Consider the following 20,294-nt stretch of genomic DNA (forward strand, 5'->3'; position numbering starts at 1 on the left):
CTTCTTTTCCTTCAAACTAATGTTCAGACACTGGGCACAAATGGTTCACTCCTGTAATCCTAGCTACTCAGGAAGCTGAGATATGAGGATCAAGGTTTTAAGCCAGCCCCAACAGGAAAGTCTGTGAGATTCTTATCTCCAATTAGCCACTAAAAAGCTCAGAGTGGAGCTATGACTCAAGTGCTATAGCCCTGAGTTCAAGCCCCAATACTGGCACAAGCACAGGCACATACACACAAACACACACACACACACACACACACACACACACACACACACAATTAATGCTCAACTATTAATGCTCTCAATGAGACCATTCCTGACTACTGTATTTAGAATTATAATGCCCACCCACTTCCACTTTTTATCTGTTCCCTGTTTTGTTTTTCTTTCTAGTGTTTTTCTCCTAATGCTTTAATACACTTCTAACATAGCTCACTTATTTGTCTATCTATGTGGACTCTATGAGGAAGGATTTTTTTGGCTTACTTCTGTAGTTGGTGTATCATACATGTTTAACAACCCACTCTTCTAAGAGAGAGCACCTTGATTCATAGCATATTCAGATTTCTGTGATGTAGATAGTCAACTCTAGCCACTTTCAAACTATCAAGAAGACATTATTGAACGTGGGACTGGGAAAATAGGTATACCACCAGCCTGCAGCCCAAATCAGCTCCAGCACACCACTAACTGTAACACCAATCTCCAAAGCACTTCTGGTAAGAACAGAATAAATATTTACTAAAAGACTTACTTAACTGGGTCATCTGCTTAAATTTTTGATATACATGAGGGAAGTCTTAGAAACTCCACTTGGCATAGTGAAAACACACAAGTCAAGTGGCCTTTACAATGTAGGGGGCCAAAGGGTCATCTCTGTACTTTGTGACTTACAGAGAATAAAGAGCCCTTTCTTTTCCCCCAAAATCCCCGATCCTATGTTTCCAGTGTCTCAATTGGGTTTTACTTATAAGAAGAGAAACAAGGTTGGGGAAAGGTAGTAGAAGAATGAACCATCACAGTAAGAATTTAGATATTCTCTGCTGTTCTGCTACCAGTCCAATGACTTTACTGACTCTAAGTCAATCAGTAACAAACAAGGAAATGTAGCCAAATAACCCCCATCCTCTAGTTACTACAACTGAGCCCACTTGTTCTGACCTTTGAGTATATTTCTCCACCCATTTTTTTTTAAATCACACCACTTTCCAAGAATAAAAAATATATGTCCCCATCAGTAGTAGATGCATGCGGAGACTTTGATCATGAAAGGAAAGGAGAGGTGTTTGAGAAAGTCTTCTATGTGATTTGGATATGCTCCAACTAGTATTTCCCTTGTTTGTATTGCTGGGGCTGGAACCCAGGGTCTTGAACATTCTATGTAAGCTCTTTACCACTGTAATATACCCTCAGTCCCTAAGCTTCACTCATGATAAGAATTACCTAAGGAATTGTACTAAGCCCATAGCTGAGTAACTGCTACAGAGTTAATGTAAGGAAGGGAAATGGGAAGAGATTAATCTAGAAGATCAAGTTTTTACCAGTCTTTCATGCTTTGTAAGGTCAAGACCTTTAAGTGACTTTTGTAAGGTCACTTAAAATATGTACTTTTTTCCTTTTTGTATTAGCTAAAATAGAGCAGTCTCCAAATGTCCATAATCAAAGAATGGACACTAAGTTGTAATATAGATAGATAGGTAGATAGACAGATAGATAGATACACACACACATACACCACATACACCCATATATACACACACACATATATGTTTCTTTTTCTTTCTCTTTTTTTTTTGCCAGTCCTGGGGCTTGAACTCGGCCTGGGTACTCTCCCTTGAGCTTCTTTTGCTCAAGGCTAGCACTCTACCACTTGAGCCACAGCACCACTTCTGGCTTTTTCTGTTTATGTGGTACTGAGGACCAAACCCAGGGCTTCATGCATGCTAGGCAAGCGCTCTACCACTAAGCCACATTCCCAACCCTTATGTTTTATATATAATGTTTTCATAAGATGAAATACGATGGTAACAAAAAATGGCCAATCTAAAAGTATGTACAGCAATATAGATGGATTTTACAAACGTAATGTTGAGAGAAAAGCAAAACACAAAAGAGTGTAAATTGTATAATTGCATTAACCTGAAGTTTGTTTATGTCGGTCATGGGGCTTTGAACTCTGGGCCTGGGCGCTGTCCCTCAGCTCTTCAGCTCAAGGCAAGTGCTATACCACTTGCTCTACCACTTGAGTCACAGCACCACTTCCAGTTTTCTGGTGGTTAATTGAAGATAGGAGTCTCATGGACTTTCTTGCCTGGGCTGGGGCCTGGGCCAGCTTTGAACCACGACCTTCAGATCTCAGCCTCCTGAGTAGGTAGAATTACAGGCGTGAGCCACCAGCGCCCAGCTAACCTGAAGTTTTTAAGAAGAGAAAAACTAATATGTGTTGATAGAAGTTAGAATGGTTATCTTTTAGAGCAAATAAAAGGGACTTTTAAGAAACCAGTAATACAGTTTTTGCCTTCCTTCTCCTTACTTCCCCTCCTTTCCTCCTCCTTCCCCTTCCTTCTCCTTCCCTTTCTCTTTATCTCCCCATTCTCCCTCCCCCACCCTCTTTCTTGCTCTAGTCCTAGGGAATGAATCCAGGGCCTCACATGAGCTCTATCACTGAAGTAACACTCACCCTATAGTGCTGGTCATGAGGTGTGTTCAGTTTGTAAAAGCTAATCAAAATGTATACTTACCACATGCATGCTTTCCTGTCTGTAAATATTAAAAGAATATAGTCTGCTCCTTTATCCTCATATGTTATAATATACTTCTCCCACCCTCTCCTACTTCCTGACCGCCACCCTTTTATTACTGAATTTTAAATTTATGGTCTTAAGTCTGCATCTCGTGACAGTGGGTCACCTCCCTAAATACACTTTCATTTAAGCTGGTATTCATTTAAATAGCTGAGCCAAGTGGCTGGAAATGACTGGCTGCACTTTACTGACCAGGTCATGCAGAGTGCCTAGGCTAGGCTGGCAAATCACATGGCCCTATCATTGTGATCTCTGGCATGTATAAGTGACAGAAAATTCTGGATGTAGGTTAATAATAAACAAAAGACAGGAGGGGGTGGCTAATAATACCAAGGCTTGTTAAGGAGAAAATATAATTATATACTTCATATTTTCAGCAAAGAATTCATAGAGGGGTCAGTCTACATAATGTTATATATATAATATTCATGTTTAAGTTAGATATACTTGATAAAATATTAAGTTAAGATGTTAATTTATTATCATCCACTGGAGACACAGTAAGTTCCAAGACAGGCTAAGCTCCATAGCTACATAACTCTCAGAGCTATATTCTGTTCAGTCTCAACCCAAGAAAGAGAGACAGACAGACAAGCATGTTAATTTATTTTTATAAACTAGTGTTATCATAGATGGCGGGGGAACTAGTTATTTTAAAACTTTCTTATTTTTACCATACACATTTAAATTGCAATTTGTCAAAAATCCCATTTTGTCCTCACCAGGCAACAGTTCAAAGAGTCATAGGGAAATACAGCAGGAAGGTCATGTGGTAGTACACTGTTGTGAAACACATGGTATCTATTTTTTTTTTTTTTTTGGGTCCGGTCATGGGGCCTGAACTCTGGGCCTGGGTGCTGTCGCTCAGCTCTTCAGCTCAAGGCTAGCACTCTATCACTTGAGCCACAGCGCCACTTCCGGCTTTTTTCTTATGTGGTGCTGAGGAATTGAACCCAGGGCCTCGAGCATGCAAGGCAAGTGCTCTACCACTAAGCCACCTTCCCAGCAAACACATGGTATCTTAAAAGCCTAAAACCATCCTTTTTATCAAAAGGCATCTGACTACATTACCTGTTTTGGGTAATAGATTATTAATTTTTTTTCAGTTGTGGGGATTGAGCTCATAGTGCTGTACCACTTTGTGCCATAGCACCACTTCTGGTTTTCTGGTGGTTAATTGGAGGTAAGAGTATCATGGACTTTCTGCCTGGGCTGGCTTTGAGATGTGATGCTCAGATCTCAGCCTCCTAAGTAACTAGGATTACAAACAAAGCCACTGGCACCTGTTTGTTTTTGTAGGGCTTGAACTCTGGGCCTGGACGCTGTCCCTGCGCTCTTCACCTCAAGGCAAGTGTTCTACTGCTTGAGCCACAGTGCCACTTCTAGTTTCCTAGTGGTTTATTGGAGATAAGAGTCTTATGGACTTTCCTGCCTTAGCTGGGTTTGAACCATGATCCTCAGATCTTAGACTCCTGAGAAGCTAGGCTTACAGGCATGAGCCACTGGCACTTGGCTTGGTGCCTGGTTAAAATTACTTTCTTTTTTTGTTGTTGGTTATGGGGCTTGAACTCTGGGCCTGGGCGCTATCCCCCAGCTCTTCAGCTCAAGGCTGACAGCTCAATGCCTGACAAGTTTGGAAATGGGCTAGGCTTTTCCTTTCCCAGGAACACCTAAAAATACCAAGTGTATCTTGCTGCCTCAGTGGATCTGTGGTTATGGATCAGCACCAAGAACAACATAAAAATAATATATATGTATATATGTGTTTATACATATAAAAGAATATATATATATGTATCTACATAAAATATTATCTTACATATGCATCAGATTTATTGTATTTATTCATTCTAGTATAGAAATACATCTCTAGGTGGAACAATTCCAAGCTATTAACATAAACTGACTTGTCCAAGAAAGTAGCCTAAGATTTAAATAGGTAATATGTGTTGTGTATACACACACACACACACACACACACACACACACACACACAATCTTTATGACCCAAAGTTATTTCAGTATTGGAGCTAAAAGTTAAATTTCCTCTTCCTTATTATCCATGAAGAAGGCTCTTAGACATTTTTTCCAGTGTTGGGATCAAACTCAGGGCCTCATGCACACTAGGCAAGTACTCTACCACTGAGCTATAGTTGCAGGTGATCCTTGGACTTCCTTTTTCTTTTTTTTTTTTTTTTTTTTTTCTTTTTGCGATTGTGGTGCTTGAACTCTGAGCCTGGAAGCTGTCCCTGAGCTCTTCAGCTCAAGGTGAGTGCTCTACCACTTGAGCCACAGTACCACTTCTGGTTTTCTGGTGGTTAATATGAGAAAGAGTCTCATGGACTCTCCTGCCCAGGGTGGCTTTAAGCCAAGATCCTCAGGTCTCAGCCTACTGAGTAGCTAGGATTACAGGCGTGAGCCACCGGCGCCTGGCTGACTTTTTACACAAATCAAAAGCTAAACTGATTGATTTTGTTTGAAATTAGATCCAGCTATTCCTCAGAAGGAGATTTGTTGCAGCTTTAGAAAGTACTTCAGAGGTAATTAAGTCAAACTCAAAAATACTAAAAACCACAACACAGTTTTCTTGATTATTGGCAAAAACTTCTTCCTATAGTAAACATTCATTGAGCATCTATGCAAATATAAATGATAATCTTGCTGGGAGATTTCATCTGTATAATTTTCTCCTAAATTTTCTCATCTGAAAAATGGAAGTAATAATTTATCTCAAAAAAGTTGTTTCAGATGTATTAAATTAAATCATGTATACATTAATGAAACAATAAATGCCAGCTTAAGAAATAGTTTATAAGACATTGCTGTGTGTTTCATGGCTTTGTAGTGAAAATTGTCTAGAATGCCTGGTAAATGTGAAGCTCTGAGTTCAAACAAAAATTTTTAAAAAAGAAAGAAGATTCTCTAGAATGATTTTCTAAGAATATCAGAAAATCAGGAAAGCCAGATTTTTGTCCTATCATCTTGGATAATATGTGGCCCTCCAATGGTAACGTATGCACCCTCCTGTCTCCTCACCTTTCCATATACAGAATACTTTTCTTCTCTGTCATTGATCATATCAATCCACCTCTTATATAGGAAGTGTCTACTGTTTCATTGATTGACACAGTTCTTAACAGAAGACTGCTCTGTGAAGAGCAGCAGTGAGTGTTCGTGGACTGGCAAACAGAGCAGATAGTGATGAAACCACTGCTGGCAGCTTGGCTGTGGTCCTAGTCACGTCAGTGAACCAGCAGGCACTGAGGTCATATGTTCTCCTCAAGGAGAAATGTCTCATCAGCAGGTGTCAACGAGGGAAGGAAATTCATACAAAGTCAGATAGATAGACCTGTCACAAAACCATGCCAGGAAACAAAGCAGTTATTTCATCGAGGGGTAAGGTAATTACTGACAGTGAATGGTAACATTGGTTATTCTCACTGAAACAGTAATAAGCACCTTGTCTCATCAAAGTTGTGTTCAGGGATAGACAGGGACATATATTCCCCTCCAATAACAGTAAATGAAAACTGAGCGATTCCAGCAGTCCTACTTCTAGGTATATATCTGAAAGTATTGAAACCAATCAGTCTCACATGTTCATTGCAGCATTATTAACAATAGCCAAGATATGGAAACAATCAAAGTGCCTGTAATAGATGAATGGTTTCATGGGCTAGGAAGGTGGCTCAGTGGTAAAGTGCTTGCCTAGATGAATGGTTTCAAAATGTCACATACATGTATACATACACACACACATACACACACACACAATGGAAATTGGTTCAACCTTTACAAAAGAGGAAATTCCGTCATTTATGACAACATAGATGAAACCTAGATTGAAAAAGGCAGTTATGCGATTATACCACTATTGGGCTAGTGGGAAGAACACAGGCTTGTAACCCCAACCACAAGGGAGACAGACAAGAGGATTAACATTTGAGGTCAGTTGGACAGAAGTTAATGTGAGCCAGGTACTGCTGTATCATGCCTGTAATCCTAGCTACTCGGGAAGCTGAGATGTGAGGATCAAGGTTTGAAGCCGGCCTGGGCTGGAAATTCTGAGACCCTTATCTCCAACAAACTACTCAGAAAAACCTGGAACTGGTGCTGTGGCTCAAGTGGTAGGGTGCTAGCCTTGAAAACGAAGAGTCTCAGGGAAAGCACCAAGGCTTTGAGTTCAAGCCCAAGGACCAGTTTAAAAAAAATTAGTTTGAGACCCTATCTAAAAAACAAACTAAAAGCAAAAGAACAGGGGTCATGGGTATGGCTCAAGTGATAAGTGGTAGAGTGCTTTTCTAGCAAGCATGAAGCCCCAAGTTCAATCCCCAGTACCACAAAAACAAAACAAAAACAAACATCTCATTTATATCTAGAATCTTAAAAATTCAAACTCATAGAAGTACAAATAGAACAGTGGTTACCAGAGGCTGTGGTGTGGGATGAATAGGGAAAGAGGAGATGCCGGTTAAAGGGTAGAGTTTCAACCTGGTGCCAGTGGCTCCCACCTATAATTCTAGCTACTCAGGAGGCTGAGATCTGAGGATCGCAGTTCAAAGCCAGCCCAGGCAGGAAAGTTCATGAGACTATTATCTCCAGTTAACCACTAAAAAACCGGAAGTGGCACTGTGGCTCAAGTGGTAGAGTGCTAGCCTTGAGCTGAAGAGGTCAGGGACAGAGCCTAAGCCCTGAGTTCAAGCCCCTTGACCGACAAAAAAACAAAACAAAACAAGTGTAGTGTTTTAGTTATGGAAATATTTTGTACAGCATGATGACTACAGTTAACAATAACATCTTGTCTATAGTCTATAAAGAGCGAAAAATGTGGATTTTAAAATCTTCTCACCACAAAGGATATATAGGTAATTATCCTAATCTGATCACTCCACATTGTGTGTATATATGGAAACATCACTCTGTGTGTGTGTGTGTGTGTGTGTGTGTGTGTGTTTTGGCCCTACTTCAACCTGGAATCTCTTGATGATGAAGTCTGGGCAAAGAATCTTTTTCATTATCATTTATTGTTTTATTTTTTTATACCTTTATTAAAGTATAATTAGCTGACAATAATCTACACATTTAAAGCCTACAATTTGGTGCTTCTTTATGTAAGAACACATTTATGCAAGCATCACTCAGTCAAGATAACAAATATTTCTGCTGGGCACACTGACTCATACCTATAATCCCAGCTACTCCAGAGGTAGAGATCAGGAGGCTCATGGTTTGAAGCCAGTCCAGTGCCTAGCTACTATCCACATTTTCAACCACAAAACCTACAGACAAAAAGTTGGGAGCCAGTGGCTCATGCCTGTAATACCAGCTACTCAGGAGACTGAGATCTGAGGATCACACTTCAAAGCCTGCCTGGGCAGTAAAATCTGTAAGACTTGTCTCTCACCAGCAAAAAACTAGAAGGGGAGATGTAAGGTGAGGTATGTCTAAAATGGTAGTGTCTGCTTTGAGCAAAAAAAAAGCAAGGCCCTGAGTTTTAATCCCAGTGCCAGCATGAGACAGATAGACAGACAGACAGACAGACAGGCAGGCAGACAGACAGACAGGCAGATAGACAGAAAAAGAGAGAGAGAGAGAGAGAGAGAGAGAGAGAGAGAGAGAGAGAGAGAGAGAGAGAGAGAGAGAGAGAGAGAGAGAGACTGCACAAGGGACTGGTGTGTGACATTGAGAAGCAAAAATTTCCAAACAAGGGTAATGGAAATGTAGGCATGAAAACCAGAAACAGCCCTGGACCTACTTTAGAGACTAAGATCCACAAGAGTAAATATTCCAAAAGGGAATCTTTAAGATGAAGACATGTAGCTTGTCACAGCCATTGTACAAAGCAAATTCTTGGCTGGTCCCAGACAGCCAGAAAGTATGAAAGAGTCCAGGATTGATAAGCAGGATATCTGAATTCTAACTTCACTGTGCCACTAAGACTCCCACCAACCCACATTTATTTGCACTTCAGTGTTTCACACACATTTCAAATTCATGTCCAAAAGTATTTTGTTCCCAGAACCCATGCCCATCCCCTTTTCCTGTGGCGTTCATCTCAATAAATGGCCTAGGAGGATTCTGGAAGTCATCCATCTCTCCATTCTTTCAGTTGCCCAAATCTCCTATAAATCTTCTACCTCACTATTTCAGACTAAGCCTGAATTGTCTCCTTTTCTTTTTTTTCTTTTCCCTCCCTCTTTTTCTTCTTCTCTCTCTCCCTCCCTCCTTCCTTCTTGCTCTTTTTCTTTTGTAGTTAACTGGAGGTAGAGTGTCACAGACTTTCCTGCCCAGGCTGGCTCTGAACCACAATCCTCAGCTTCAGACAGGATCCTGAGTAGCTAGGATTACAAGATGAACCACCAGCACATGGCCTGTGTTGTGTCTGTAGTTGTCTAACAGGTCCCTCAGCTTCTACTTCTTGCCTTGTTCCAGTCTATCTGCCACCCTGCCAACCACTGAGAGCTTCCAAAACAGAAATTCTATGTCACTAGTCTATTTATTTTTCATTTGCTCCCTGCCACCCACCGGATGTCCCAAGCAATCCCAGTCTATTTGTGATTTGGCCTCTGCCTTGTTCTCACACTTCATCTCTCAGCACTCTACTTCAGCCACGCTCAAGTTTTGTCGTTCCTCCAATGCCACCTTTGGCTATGACACTAATGCTTTGGTCTCCCTGGAAGTGCCCCCCTTCCTCTGCCCTTTGCCGGGCTAAAATTAACCTGCCCTTCTAGACTCAGCTCAGGCTGAAATTTTTCCTGGCACCCCCTTTGATAGTTCCACAGCATTTTGTGCAAACAAGAGCCACTATTCACTCAGAATGGTGTTTACTCATGCATCCCTGTCCCTCGCTATGAGATGTGGGATGGAAAGCACACTAGCTTATTCAGTATTTAGTGTTAAATATTCACCCAACCAATATTTGAGGACCTACAATGTGCCTAATATTATAAGGGTAAGGGATAGCCGGGCGCCTGTGGCTCACGCCTGTCATCCTAGCTACTCAGGAGTCTGAGATCTGAGGATCACGGTTCAAAGCCAGCCCGGGCCAGGAAAGTCCGTGAGACTCTTAACTCCAATAAACCACCAGAAAATCGGAAGCGGTGCTGTGGCTCAAGCAATAGAGCGCTCGCCTTGAGCTGAAGAGCTGAGGGACAGAGCCCAGGCCCAGAGTTCAAGCCCCACGACTGGCAAAAATAAAATAAGGGATAGAGCCACAAACAAATCAAGTAAGGGGCAACGTAACAAATACACCTGTGTGTGTGTGCGTGCGCATGCTTGAACTCAGGGCCTAGGCGCTGTCCCTGAGCTTTTCTGCTCCATGCTGGTGCTCTACCACTTGAGCCACGGCTCCAACTTCCAAAGATCATAAAAAAAAAAAAACTATAGCAAACAAATCCATACCTAAGCAGGAGACTAAGAGGATGCAACGAAGAGAAGGATGCCCAGGCGTTGTAGTGGAAGGACTTATCAAAGTGGAATGACCCCAGGGGAGGCCCAGGGTCTTATGGCGGGGAGAAGGGGTCAACCTCACAGGCTATAAAGATTTTGTTCCTGGAGTGACACGGTCTGATTTTCCTACTGACCCTGGAGCTAGGGGGCCCAGGCTGTCCGGATGGGGAAACTGAGGCAGAAACGCCAGTGGCTTTCCTGGAGTGTGTGTGTGTGTGGGGGGGGAGGTAGCTGGAGGCGGGGTTGGGACCAAAGTTAAAAATGTCCGGGGTGACCCGGAGAGGTGGAGGGGAGGGGGTGAGGGGACGCCCGGCCCCTCCGGGGAGGAGACCCGGAGGAAGTCCCCGAGGCCGGGCGAGGGGGGGGGGGCCCGGGGGCCGAGCGGGCACCCGGCGGGCGGGCGGGCGCGCGGCGGGGCCGGGACTCCGCGCCCCACGCGGGGGTTTCCGCGTCTCCCGGGCGGGGCCGGAAGAGGAAGTCAGCGCTGCCGCGGCGGCCCGGCCTCACTGTCTCGGCCTCGCTGTCCCGGCCTCAGCTGACCCAGCAGGTCCCGGCCGCCCCCGGGCCGCCCCCCCAAACCTCCCCGCCGAGCCCAGCCGCGCCGCGCCGCGCCCCGGGCACCGCCAGCCCGATGGGGCGACCGCCGCAGCCGCCCCGGTGCCCGGCCGCCCTGCTGTGGGGCTTCCTGCTGCCGTTGGTAAGGGGGGGGCGGGGCCGGCGGGCGGACGGGGCGGGGGGGTCCCCTCCCCTCCTCCTCCCTCCTTCCCCCTCCCTCACCGTCCTCCCCTCCCTCCTTCCTTTCCCCTCCTCGCCCCTCCCCTTCCTTCCCTTTCCCCCCTCCCTGTGCGCGCGCCCCCGCGGCCTGCTCCTCCCACCCCTCCCTCTTCCCCCTCCCCACGGACCCCCTCCCCACCTTTCCCTTCCCCTCCTCTCCCTCCCCCTCCTCGCTTTCTCCCCTCCGATCCCCATCACATTGCTGTCTCCTTCCAGTTCTTCTTTCCATCCTCCCCCTCCCCACCACTACCCCGTTCCTGTCCCCGCACCCCCCCCCCCCCGCACATCCCCGTCCACCCACCCCACCCCGCCCGGGCATCCGCGAGCCCCGCAGCAGCCCCGGCCCTGCCTGGCCCTTCCCCGTCGCCTGCCTGCCTGCCTGCCTCCCTCCAGGGTCCAGACTGACCTCCGTGCTACCTGTGCTCACTCAACCACCTCCTGACCCCCTTCCCCGGGGAAGGAGGAGAGAAGTCTGACACACCGGGGTCACCGTCTGGCTTTGAAGTTCAGGGACTGCGCTTTGATTTACCTGCATGAACACACGTTCTGTGGCTGTACCCGTCCTCACACAATTCCACACTGGCTCAAAGATCCGTGAGATATACAAACGTGCCTTCCGAGTAGAGCAGTGTGGAATCTCTAGCCTGTCTCTTTATAGCTACATCCATTGGAGAGAGACCATTTTCCTGCCTCATTTGCCTTGGGATTCATGTGACTCCCCTGTGAAGGTTTTGTGTTCGTTCTAGTCATTATTTAAAATAACTTTACAAAGAAAACACCAAAGTGTAATTAATTCCTTCAGTGGTTTTCAGTTCGCCATCTAGTGTAACGAGGTGGAGGGTTGGTAAAGGAAAGCAGCAAATATGTGCTCCTAAGTGTGTTCTCATAATTCCAGAAAAATAATAATAATAATAATAATGTTTTCAAATTAAGCTTCCGGGAATTTGAGCTTCCCTGAGTCGTGGTGAGTGACCAGGACGCCGTCCTCACCGTTTCATGTTTGTGTCCATTGCCTTTTCCTTAGAATGCTTCAGGTAGGGAACTTTTAGTGTTATTTACACAAAAGTGGCCCCAAGTAGGCAGTTATTTCCATTAGAATGTGTAACTTCTCTGAAAGAGTATGTTGTTTACTTTAAAGGAATTAGTGAATATATTCAGTGTCTTTGACAATTATTAAGAAAATCTGAGCCAGGGGCTGGGAAGGTGGCTCAGTGGTAGAGCACTTGCCTTGCATGCATGAGGCCCTGGGTTCAATTCCTCAGCACCATATAAGCAAAAAGCAAAAAAGCTGCAAGTGGCACTGTGGCTCGAGTGGTAGAGCACTAGCCTTGAGCTGAAGAGCTGAGGGACAGGGCCCAGGCCCAGAGTTCAGGCCCCAGGACCGGACCCCCAAAAAAGAAAAGAAAAGAAAATCTGAGCTAAAAAAGATATCCACCAGGGGATAGTGGCTCATGCCTATAATCCTAGCTACTCAGGAGGCTGAGATCTGAGGATCACAATTCCAAACCAGTTGGGGCAAGAAAGTCTGTGAGACTCTTCACTAAACTACAAAAAAAAGCTGGAAGTGGAGCTGTGGTTGAAGAGGTAGAGCACTAGCCCTGAGCATAAAAGCTGTGGAGCAGCGCCCAAGCCCAGCGTTCAAGCTCCAGGATTGGCACATACAAAAACAAAACTTAATTTTTTTCTTTGGGGGGTCTGGTCGTGGGGCCTGAACTCTGGGCCTGGGCCCTGTCCCTCAGCTCTTCAGCTCAAGGCTAGTGCTCTACCACTTGAGCCACAGTGCTACTTCCGTCTTTTTTTTTTCTTTTTGCTTATGTGGTGCTGAGGAATCGAACCCAGGGCCTCAAGCATGCAAGGCAAGCGCTCTACCACTGAGCCACCTTCCCAGCCCAAAACTTAAAATTTTATCTTTAGTGTATTCCTAACTTTACTAGGTAGCTTTAGAATCGTGAATGAGAGAATACACATAAAAATTGCTTTAGGGGCTAGGTATGTGGCTTAGTGGTAGAGTACTTGCCTCGTATGCATGAAGCCCTTGGGTTTGATTCCTCAGTACCACATAAACAGAAAAGGCTGGAAGTGGCGCTATGGTTCAGGTGGTAGAGTGGTAGCTTGAACAAAAGAAGGGACAGTGCCCAGGCTCAGGCCCTGCGTTCAAGCCCCAGGACTGGCAACAAACAAACAAAAACCTTGAAGAGAACAACAAAATAGTAGCATTCTTCTTTTTCTCTTTTTTTGCCGGTTGTGGGGCCTGAACTCTGGGCCTGGGTGCTGTCCCTCAGCTGAAGGCTAGTGCTGTACCACTTGAGCCATAGCGCCACTTGCGGCTTTTTCTGCATATGTGGTGCTGAGGAATCGAGCCCAGGGCCTCATGCATGCAAGGCAAGCACTCTACCACTGAGCTATCTACCCAGCCCAGTAGCATTATTCTTGAGTCTTTCACTGTCTCATCAGATAAAGAATATTTAGATCGAAAAGAGCAATTCAGAGTATGAAGAGGTACACAAAATTATAGGCTACATGTAATACTCAACTAAAGTATTTTTGTACTCATTTTCATTTCAGTTTTTGAAGATAATTCTAAGAATATATACATTATGCATATTTGGATTTTATGTATGTGTGTGTGTGTGTGTGTGTGTGTGTGTGTGTGTGTGTGTGTGTGTGTGTGTAAATATATACTAATTCTTTCTCAAAAATATTTAGCCCTAGGGCTGGGAATATGGCTTAGTGGTAGAGTACTTGTCTCTCATGCATGAAGCCCTAGGTTTGATTTCTCAGTACCGCATAAACAGGAAAAACTGGAAGTTGTGCTGTGACTCAGATGATAGAGTACTGGCCTTGAGCAAAAGAAGCTCAGGGACAGTGCCCAGGCCCTGGGTTCAAGTCCCAGGACTGGCAAATAAATCAATAAAAATTTAGCCCAGTAGTACATCAGTTCCTTACGTTGATAACTTTTTTATTTTCTTTTGCCAGTCATGGGGCCTAAACTCTGGGCCTGGACACTGTCCCTCAGCTCTTCAGCTCAAAGGCTAGCGCCCTACCACTTGAACCACAGCACCGCTTCTGGCTTTTTTTCTGCTTATGTGGTGCTGAGGAATTGAACCCAGGGCCTCATGCATGCAAGGCAAGCACTCTACCACTGAGCCACCTTCCCAGCCCCTTATGTTGATTTTTTTTTTTTTAGCTATAACACTTTATCGTGGTTTGCTAGTAGTAGATCATTCAATACCTCAACATGTACAACTGTTTTTGCATAACTGTTGCTTTGACAGAAGCAGTGATGCGACATTTAAAGGCATTTAGCCTCATCTTATGTCAGTCTGGTCAATGTTGCCTAGTTTAGAGTTCAACTAGTTAGTGGAAAAAGGAAAATCTGGTCCTAGAATCTCAAACGAGGGACTTCATAATAGGCAGCCCATATGTGTAAAGTGCTTATGCTCAGTGCAAAATAGGGCAAACTCAGAAGGGCAAGCAGAAGCCAGGTAAAGATATTGCCTGGGTGTCAGATGTGTTCTATGACACAGTTGATATCTTTTTGAAAGCTCTTCGCCTCTCACCAGAAAAAAAAAAAAAAGAAAAATATAAGCAAAATGTTTATATGATTTTATTGGGCTTTAGGAATTTGCAGGTCATCTCTGTTCTACATTATAGTGGGCTTGTCTCACTTTCTTTTTTTGGGGGGAGAGGGGTGTCTGGTCGTGGGGCCTGAACTCTGGGCCCGGGCGCTGTCCCTCAGCTAGTGCTCTACCACTTGAGCCACAGCGCCACTTCTGGCTTTTTTCTTTTTGCTTATGCGGTACTGAGGAATCAAACCCAGGGCCTCATGCATGCTCTACCACTGAGCCACCTTCCCAGCCCTCTCACTTTCTTTTATATTGTACTTACACATACTACTGTATTTCACATTCTGATCTTGGGCTATGTACTGCTTTTTTCAGGTACATTGAGCCGAAGTAAGTTAGTTTACTCTGCAAGTATTTGGTGTGTCTGTCATTGTGCCAAGCCCTGTACTGATGACTAAAGAAGCTGACAAGATGTTTCAGTTGTGGAGGTCTTCTTCAGTATCAACTTATATTCTTGATTTCCTGTTTTTTTGTTCTCTTCTTGACCTTTTCTTTAACTTTTGCGTTCCTTTCCCTTTTTGGGGGAACTTGGATAAATCTGTTTTGCTTTTTCTCATTTGAACTATTCTCTCCTCCTTCCTGCGTCCTATATACCTGGTTTTTTTCCTCCAACACAGTTTGAAGTTTTCTTCCATTGTCTCCCCAAATCCCTTCTTAGTTCCCTTCCTCAATCTTAAGAGTTCCAAGTAATCTGTAGGTTCATTTGAATTAATGACACCAACTCAGTCATTTCACTTTTCTTTTTCTAGGCTCTTGAAGCTGGCACTACTTCTCCTTAGTCATGTAATAATAGGGCCAGCATTTCCATCTAGAAGTAGCACATAATTTTCAGAAACCGCTGCCACATCTTTGTAGAAACAGCAGCTGATTTAATGTTGCAAAGGCTTAAAGGTCATTTAGCCTAACCTCATCTTGTCATCTTCACGCCAGAGTGAACTCAGTACAGCTACAGCACGTCTAGCTGTTGGAATGATTTTTAAATCCATTAAACAGTTAGGTCTATAAATACAGAGTGCTTGACAGTTAGTTAATGGCATCTCAGCCTTATCATAATTCCATTCCGTGATTTTCCTTTCCCAGTCCATCCTTTAGATGTTCCGTTCACAACATGAAAATAGGAGGATTGCATTCCTCCTACTTATACATCCCACGTAGCTATGAACCACCACACCAAGTTTTCTGTTGAGATGAGGCCTCACATACTTTTTTGTCAGAACAGGCGTGAAACTATAATCCTCCGGGTCTCAGCCCCTTGCATAGCTGGGATAAGTGCATGCCTCTATGCCCTAACTATTGATTGAGATGGGATCTTGTGAACGTTTTACCCAGGCTGGCCTACAGGCAGGATCTTCCCAATCTCTGCCTCCCAAGTAGATTGCATTGTAAGTGTGAGCTGAGGATTATTCTCGAGTTTAACGTCTAATAGAATTTACCTTGCTAAGGTTTGGTCTTGCCTGGTATCCATCACTGCCTTCTTCCTTTTGGAAAAAAAAAGTGTCTATACTGTGCTTGCCTCATCTTTTTGTTTTAGAGGCATAGAAGTTCCTAGTTTCACAGCCACAGCTGGAGAGAAATAGTACCTCAGGATGAATTGTAGGACTTAGGACTTTTGCCATTAGAATTGATGCTGGGAAGAGCACAGACTTTGGAAACTATAGAGATGGAATCAAGGTGGCTCTGTAGCGCAATGGATAGCGCATTGGACTTCTAGAGATGGAATCAATGTACTTCATGTGCAAGAAGACTAAGGGGGCAGGGGTGTCCTGTAGACTTAATTGTATCTACCGAAGTTCCTGTGTTGAAACCCTCAACTTCAATGTTATATTTCTAGAGATGGGGACCTTCAGGAGATAACCAGGTTTACAGGAGGGTCAGAGCTTCATGGTAGGATTGTTACCCTCATAAGAAGAAACATCCGGTGTAGTCTCTTTCTCTCCTCAATGTGAGGGCACTATGAGAAAATGGCTATCTGCAAGCCAAGAGGACCACTTTCACTAGGAACTGATCCGGCTGGCACTTTGATCTTAGAATTCTAGCCTCCACAACTGTGAGAAAATAAGTTTCACTTGCTTAAGTTAACTAGTCTAAGGTGTTTTTGTTATGGCAGCCTGAGTGAGGACATGCTGGTTGTGTCATATTTGTCTGTCTTTAGTTTGTGTGGGGTTTGGTGGGTTTTGTTTTGTTTTGTTTTTTGCTTTATTTTGTTTTGAAATACGAGCCTTACTATATACTATATACTGCAACTCACCTTGAATTTATTGTATGGCCTGGGATAGCTTCAAATTTGAGATCCTTCTTACCTCAGCCTCCCAAAGGCTTATGCTGGGGATCACAGGCATGTGTCACCATGTGTATCTATCACTTTCCATGTGTAACTGTCAGATTCTTTTACTCTCTGAGCTGTCTAAATTTCTGAATTATATTGTGTGTTCTCTAAGTCACTATATGTCTTCTTCCAAAGTGCAACACCTCCACAAAAATCTTTGAAACTAGGGCTGGGAAGGTAGCTCAGTGGTAGAGCGCTTGCCTTGCATGCCTGAGGCCCTGGGTTCGATTCCGCAGCACCCCATAAGCAAAAAGAAAAAAGCTGTAAGTGGCGCTGTGGCTCAAGTGGTAGAGCACTAGCCTTGAGCTGAAGAGCTGAGGGACAGCGCCCAGGCACAGAGTTCAGGCCCCATGACCGGACAAAAAAAAAAAATCTTTGAAATTCAAAATAATCCAAAAAAGGTTAAGAAAGATTGTAACTTGTCACAGATTATATAGGACACAAACTATAAAACTAAAACCCAAATCTTGGATTTTTTTTTTTTTTTTTTGTCGGTCGTGGGGCTTGAACTCTGGGCCTGGGCGCTGTCCCTCAGCTCTTCAGCTCAAGGCGAGCGCTCTACCACTTGAGCTACAGCGCCACTTCCGCTTTTCTGGTGGTTTATTGGAGATAGGAGTCTCGCGGTCTTTCCTGCCCGGGCTGGCTTTGAACCGCGATCCTCAGATCTCAGCCTCCTGAGTAGCTAGGATTACAGGCGTGAGCCACCAGCGCCCGGCTCTTGGATTTTTTTTTAACCTTCAAACTAGGCATTTTTTCTGAATCAAAATTAGAACATAATTTTATAACTTCATGAACACAAGTATGATAAATTTGTCGATTTTATTTATGAAAAAGTTTTAAAGATAGGAAGAGTCATGTCTATGTTTGATTTTTGTTGTTGTTGTTTATAAACCTTAGTTGTTTATGAAAAACTTGGCCATAAAGTCTTTAGGCATAGTTTCCTCTCCTGAGATGCTAAACTATTTGATTGCTGTTTACCCAGAATTTGCCAAGCTTTTATCATGCTGCAATGCTTTGTGGTTGTATATCAACTCTGATTTGTGCATTCATAATACTTGCCTGGCCATGGAGCTATTTAAGCTAGTTCATTCTAGTGTGAATGGTAAGTTGTGTCAAACTTGACTTCTGTCTCTAAATAGTAGGTTACTTAGTGAAAACCAGGAAGGAGGTTTGATTGAGGCAATAATTAGAATATAAGCCCCATGAAGAGTGGAGAAGGAGCCTGCTTGCCTCCTTCTCTGCTGTATCCCCAAGCATCTCATAGACTGCAGAGTGGGTGACCCTGATTTCCCATGGCCCACAGACTATACTGATGCCGTATAAGTTTCTAATTGGCACTAAGCTCCTATTCAGCAGCTATGTAAATAGTAAATTATGCTTAACCTCTGTAGATCTAAGTGGTCACTTTTTGTGCATTATTTCTCCAAACCTTGAGTACTAAAAGAAGGACTGAAACCAATGTAGATTGTCTGTAAATTATTAGAGAGGAAAGTGTAAGTGATCAGGAAGGTATTTAGGCCTGGGTTTGGAATGTGTCTTTTAGACACAATTCCTACCCTTCATTTTCCTGCACAGGACCTTTTCAATTCCTATGTTACTTTTGACTTAAAACTGAGGATTGTGTAAGAGAAAGATGGGGTTTTTTTCTTAAAGTTACCTCCTGTATTGCTCTGATGGAAAGGCAATTTGCAAATTGCTGCCGCTCACTTGTGTTTACCCATGGTCACATTATACTTTATATATTGTGCTGTGGAGTATTGACTTTTGACTTGAAAGGTTTAATTGGCGCTCTGTAGAAAGTGGTGGTGAACAATGGGACCTATCAGCTGCTCTGAACATTGATTAAAATGAGCTAAGCAACTCAATGGCAGCGATAGGAGGGAGGGAACAAGTGGGAAAGAGGGAACAGCTGTTGCTATACAAAAGGAAAGGAATGTACATATTACCGGATGTGGAAGAAATAACTGTATTGTCAAAGCTCATAGAAGTCATAAACTTTATAGACCATGATAGACAATTTGCCCTATGAAAGTTAGAATGTGTTTGTGACTTTAACTAAGCATCACTATCCCACAATACTGTGAAATTATGTAATCACTTAATCACAATAAAGAATTTGCCAAAAAAAAAAAAGAAAAGAAAAGAAAAAAAAGTTGTGGTGACACTGAGAACCAGTAACATATCTATTGTAGAGTATTGGTTCTGTTTATGCGGGGACTTAAACTCAGATCCATACACTCTGACTTGGCTGTTTTACTGAAAACTGGCACTCTACTACTTGAGCCACACCTCTGTATTCTGGTATTTTGCTGGTTAACTGGAGATAAGAATCTCATAGACTTTGCTTACCTTGAAACCATGATCATCAGATCACATCCTCCTAGAAGCTAGGATGAGCATGAGCCACAGTGGTTGGCCATCACAGCCTCCATGATGGAGGCTAAAACTCTAGCAAGAGGTTATTGTGCTGTTCGCTAACCACTTCTACTTTTAGTATTATGTTTTTGCTATTTTTAAGTAGTGGTACAAAGAAGTTACCATTCAAAAAATCAGTTTATGGGGCTGGGAAGGTGGCTCAGCGGTAGAGCGCTTGCCTTGCATGCCTGAGGCCCTGGGTTCGATTCCTTAGCACCACATAAGCAAAAATAAAAAAAATTTAAAAATACAAAGTAAAGATGACATTAAAAAAATCAGTTTATGAATACAGTGCCTCTGGGTCAGTATCACCCCTTTACAAACAACTTTTTTTTTTGGTGCCAGTCCTGGGGCTTGAACTCAGGGCCTAGGTATTGTCCCTTAGCTTTTTAACTTAAGGCTAGTGTTCTACCACTTGAACTACATACAGCTCCTACTAACCACTTCTTACTAATCACTTCCTTTCTTTTGCTTTTTCTTTCCAGATGGAGGGAAATGAAACATAAGGAAAGAAAATTATTCTAGTTCTTCCCCCCCCCCCATACTTTAAAGTCTGGATTTGGTCTTTTTAGATAAGTAGTAGCAGAATCTTGAATCCTTGAGTAAAAACTATTTACTTTTAAGTTTCAGCTAGTCCTTCTCTAAAGACAATACTTAGAAATAATACCTTTTTAACCTTAGGTACTTAGTAGCAAGTAGAAGGAAAGGCAGGTTGAACGATTTTGAGTGATTCTCTCAACATAAGCATGAATATTGAAGTAATAATTCACAGATGATTAGGAAGGGAAGTTTCAGGCTATAAGGAGGGTTGACATTACACCATAACAAGAATCCTCTCCAGGAGAATTACATATTATAATATATATATTAACAAACCCAATAAAGTAACAATTACAT

The 20,294-nt window shown here is 43.4% G+C and overlaps 1 protein-coding gene across 4 annotated transcripts in view; it reads left to right on the top strand.

Moving 5' to 3' along the window:
• The window catches only part of Sppl2a (signal peptide peptidase like 2A), a 94,492-nt gene that overhangs the window by 41,890 nt on the left and 32,308 nt on the right, over positions 1 to 20,294 (top strand). Inside the window, exon 1 of one of the 4 annotated variants that reach the window (XM_069995418.1) lies at positions 10,726 to 10,953. The exons of 2 other annotated variants lie outside the window; for them this stretch is intronic. In XM_069995418.1, the coding sequence (XP_069851519.1) occupies positions 10,888 to 10,953 (66 nt within the window). In that variant the 5' untranslated portion in view covers positions 10,726 to 10,887. Of the gene's footprint in view, positions 1 to 10,725; positions 10,954 to 11,440; positions 11,625 to 20,294 lie in introns of those variants that run through there. One more of the 4 variants, XM_069995416.1, reaches the window with a different exon arrangement.

This window comes from Dipodomys merriami, unplaced genomic scaffold (genome assembly GCF_024711535.1).
Source record: "Dipodomys merriami isolate MVZ:Mamm:240054 unplaced genomic scaffold, mDipMer1.0.p SCAF_48, whole genome shotgun sequence".
In the NCBI taxonomy this organism is placed as follows: Eukaryota; Metazoa; Chordata; class Mammalia; order Rodentia; family Heteromyidae; genus Dipodomys; species Dipodomys merriami.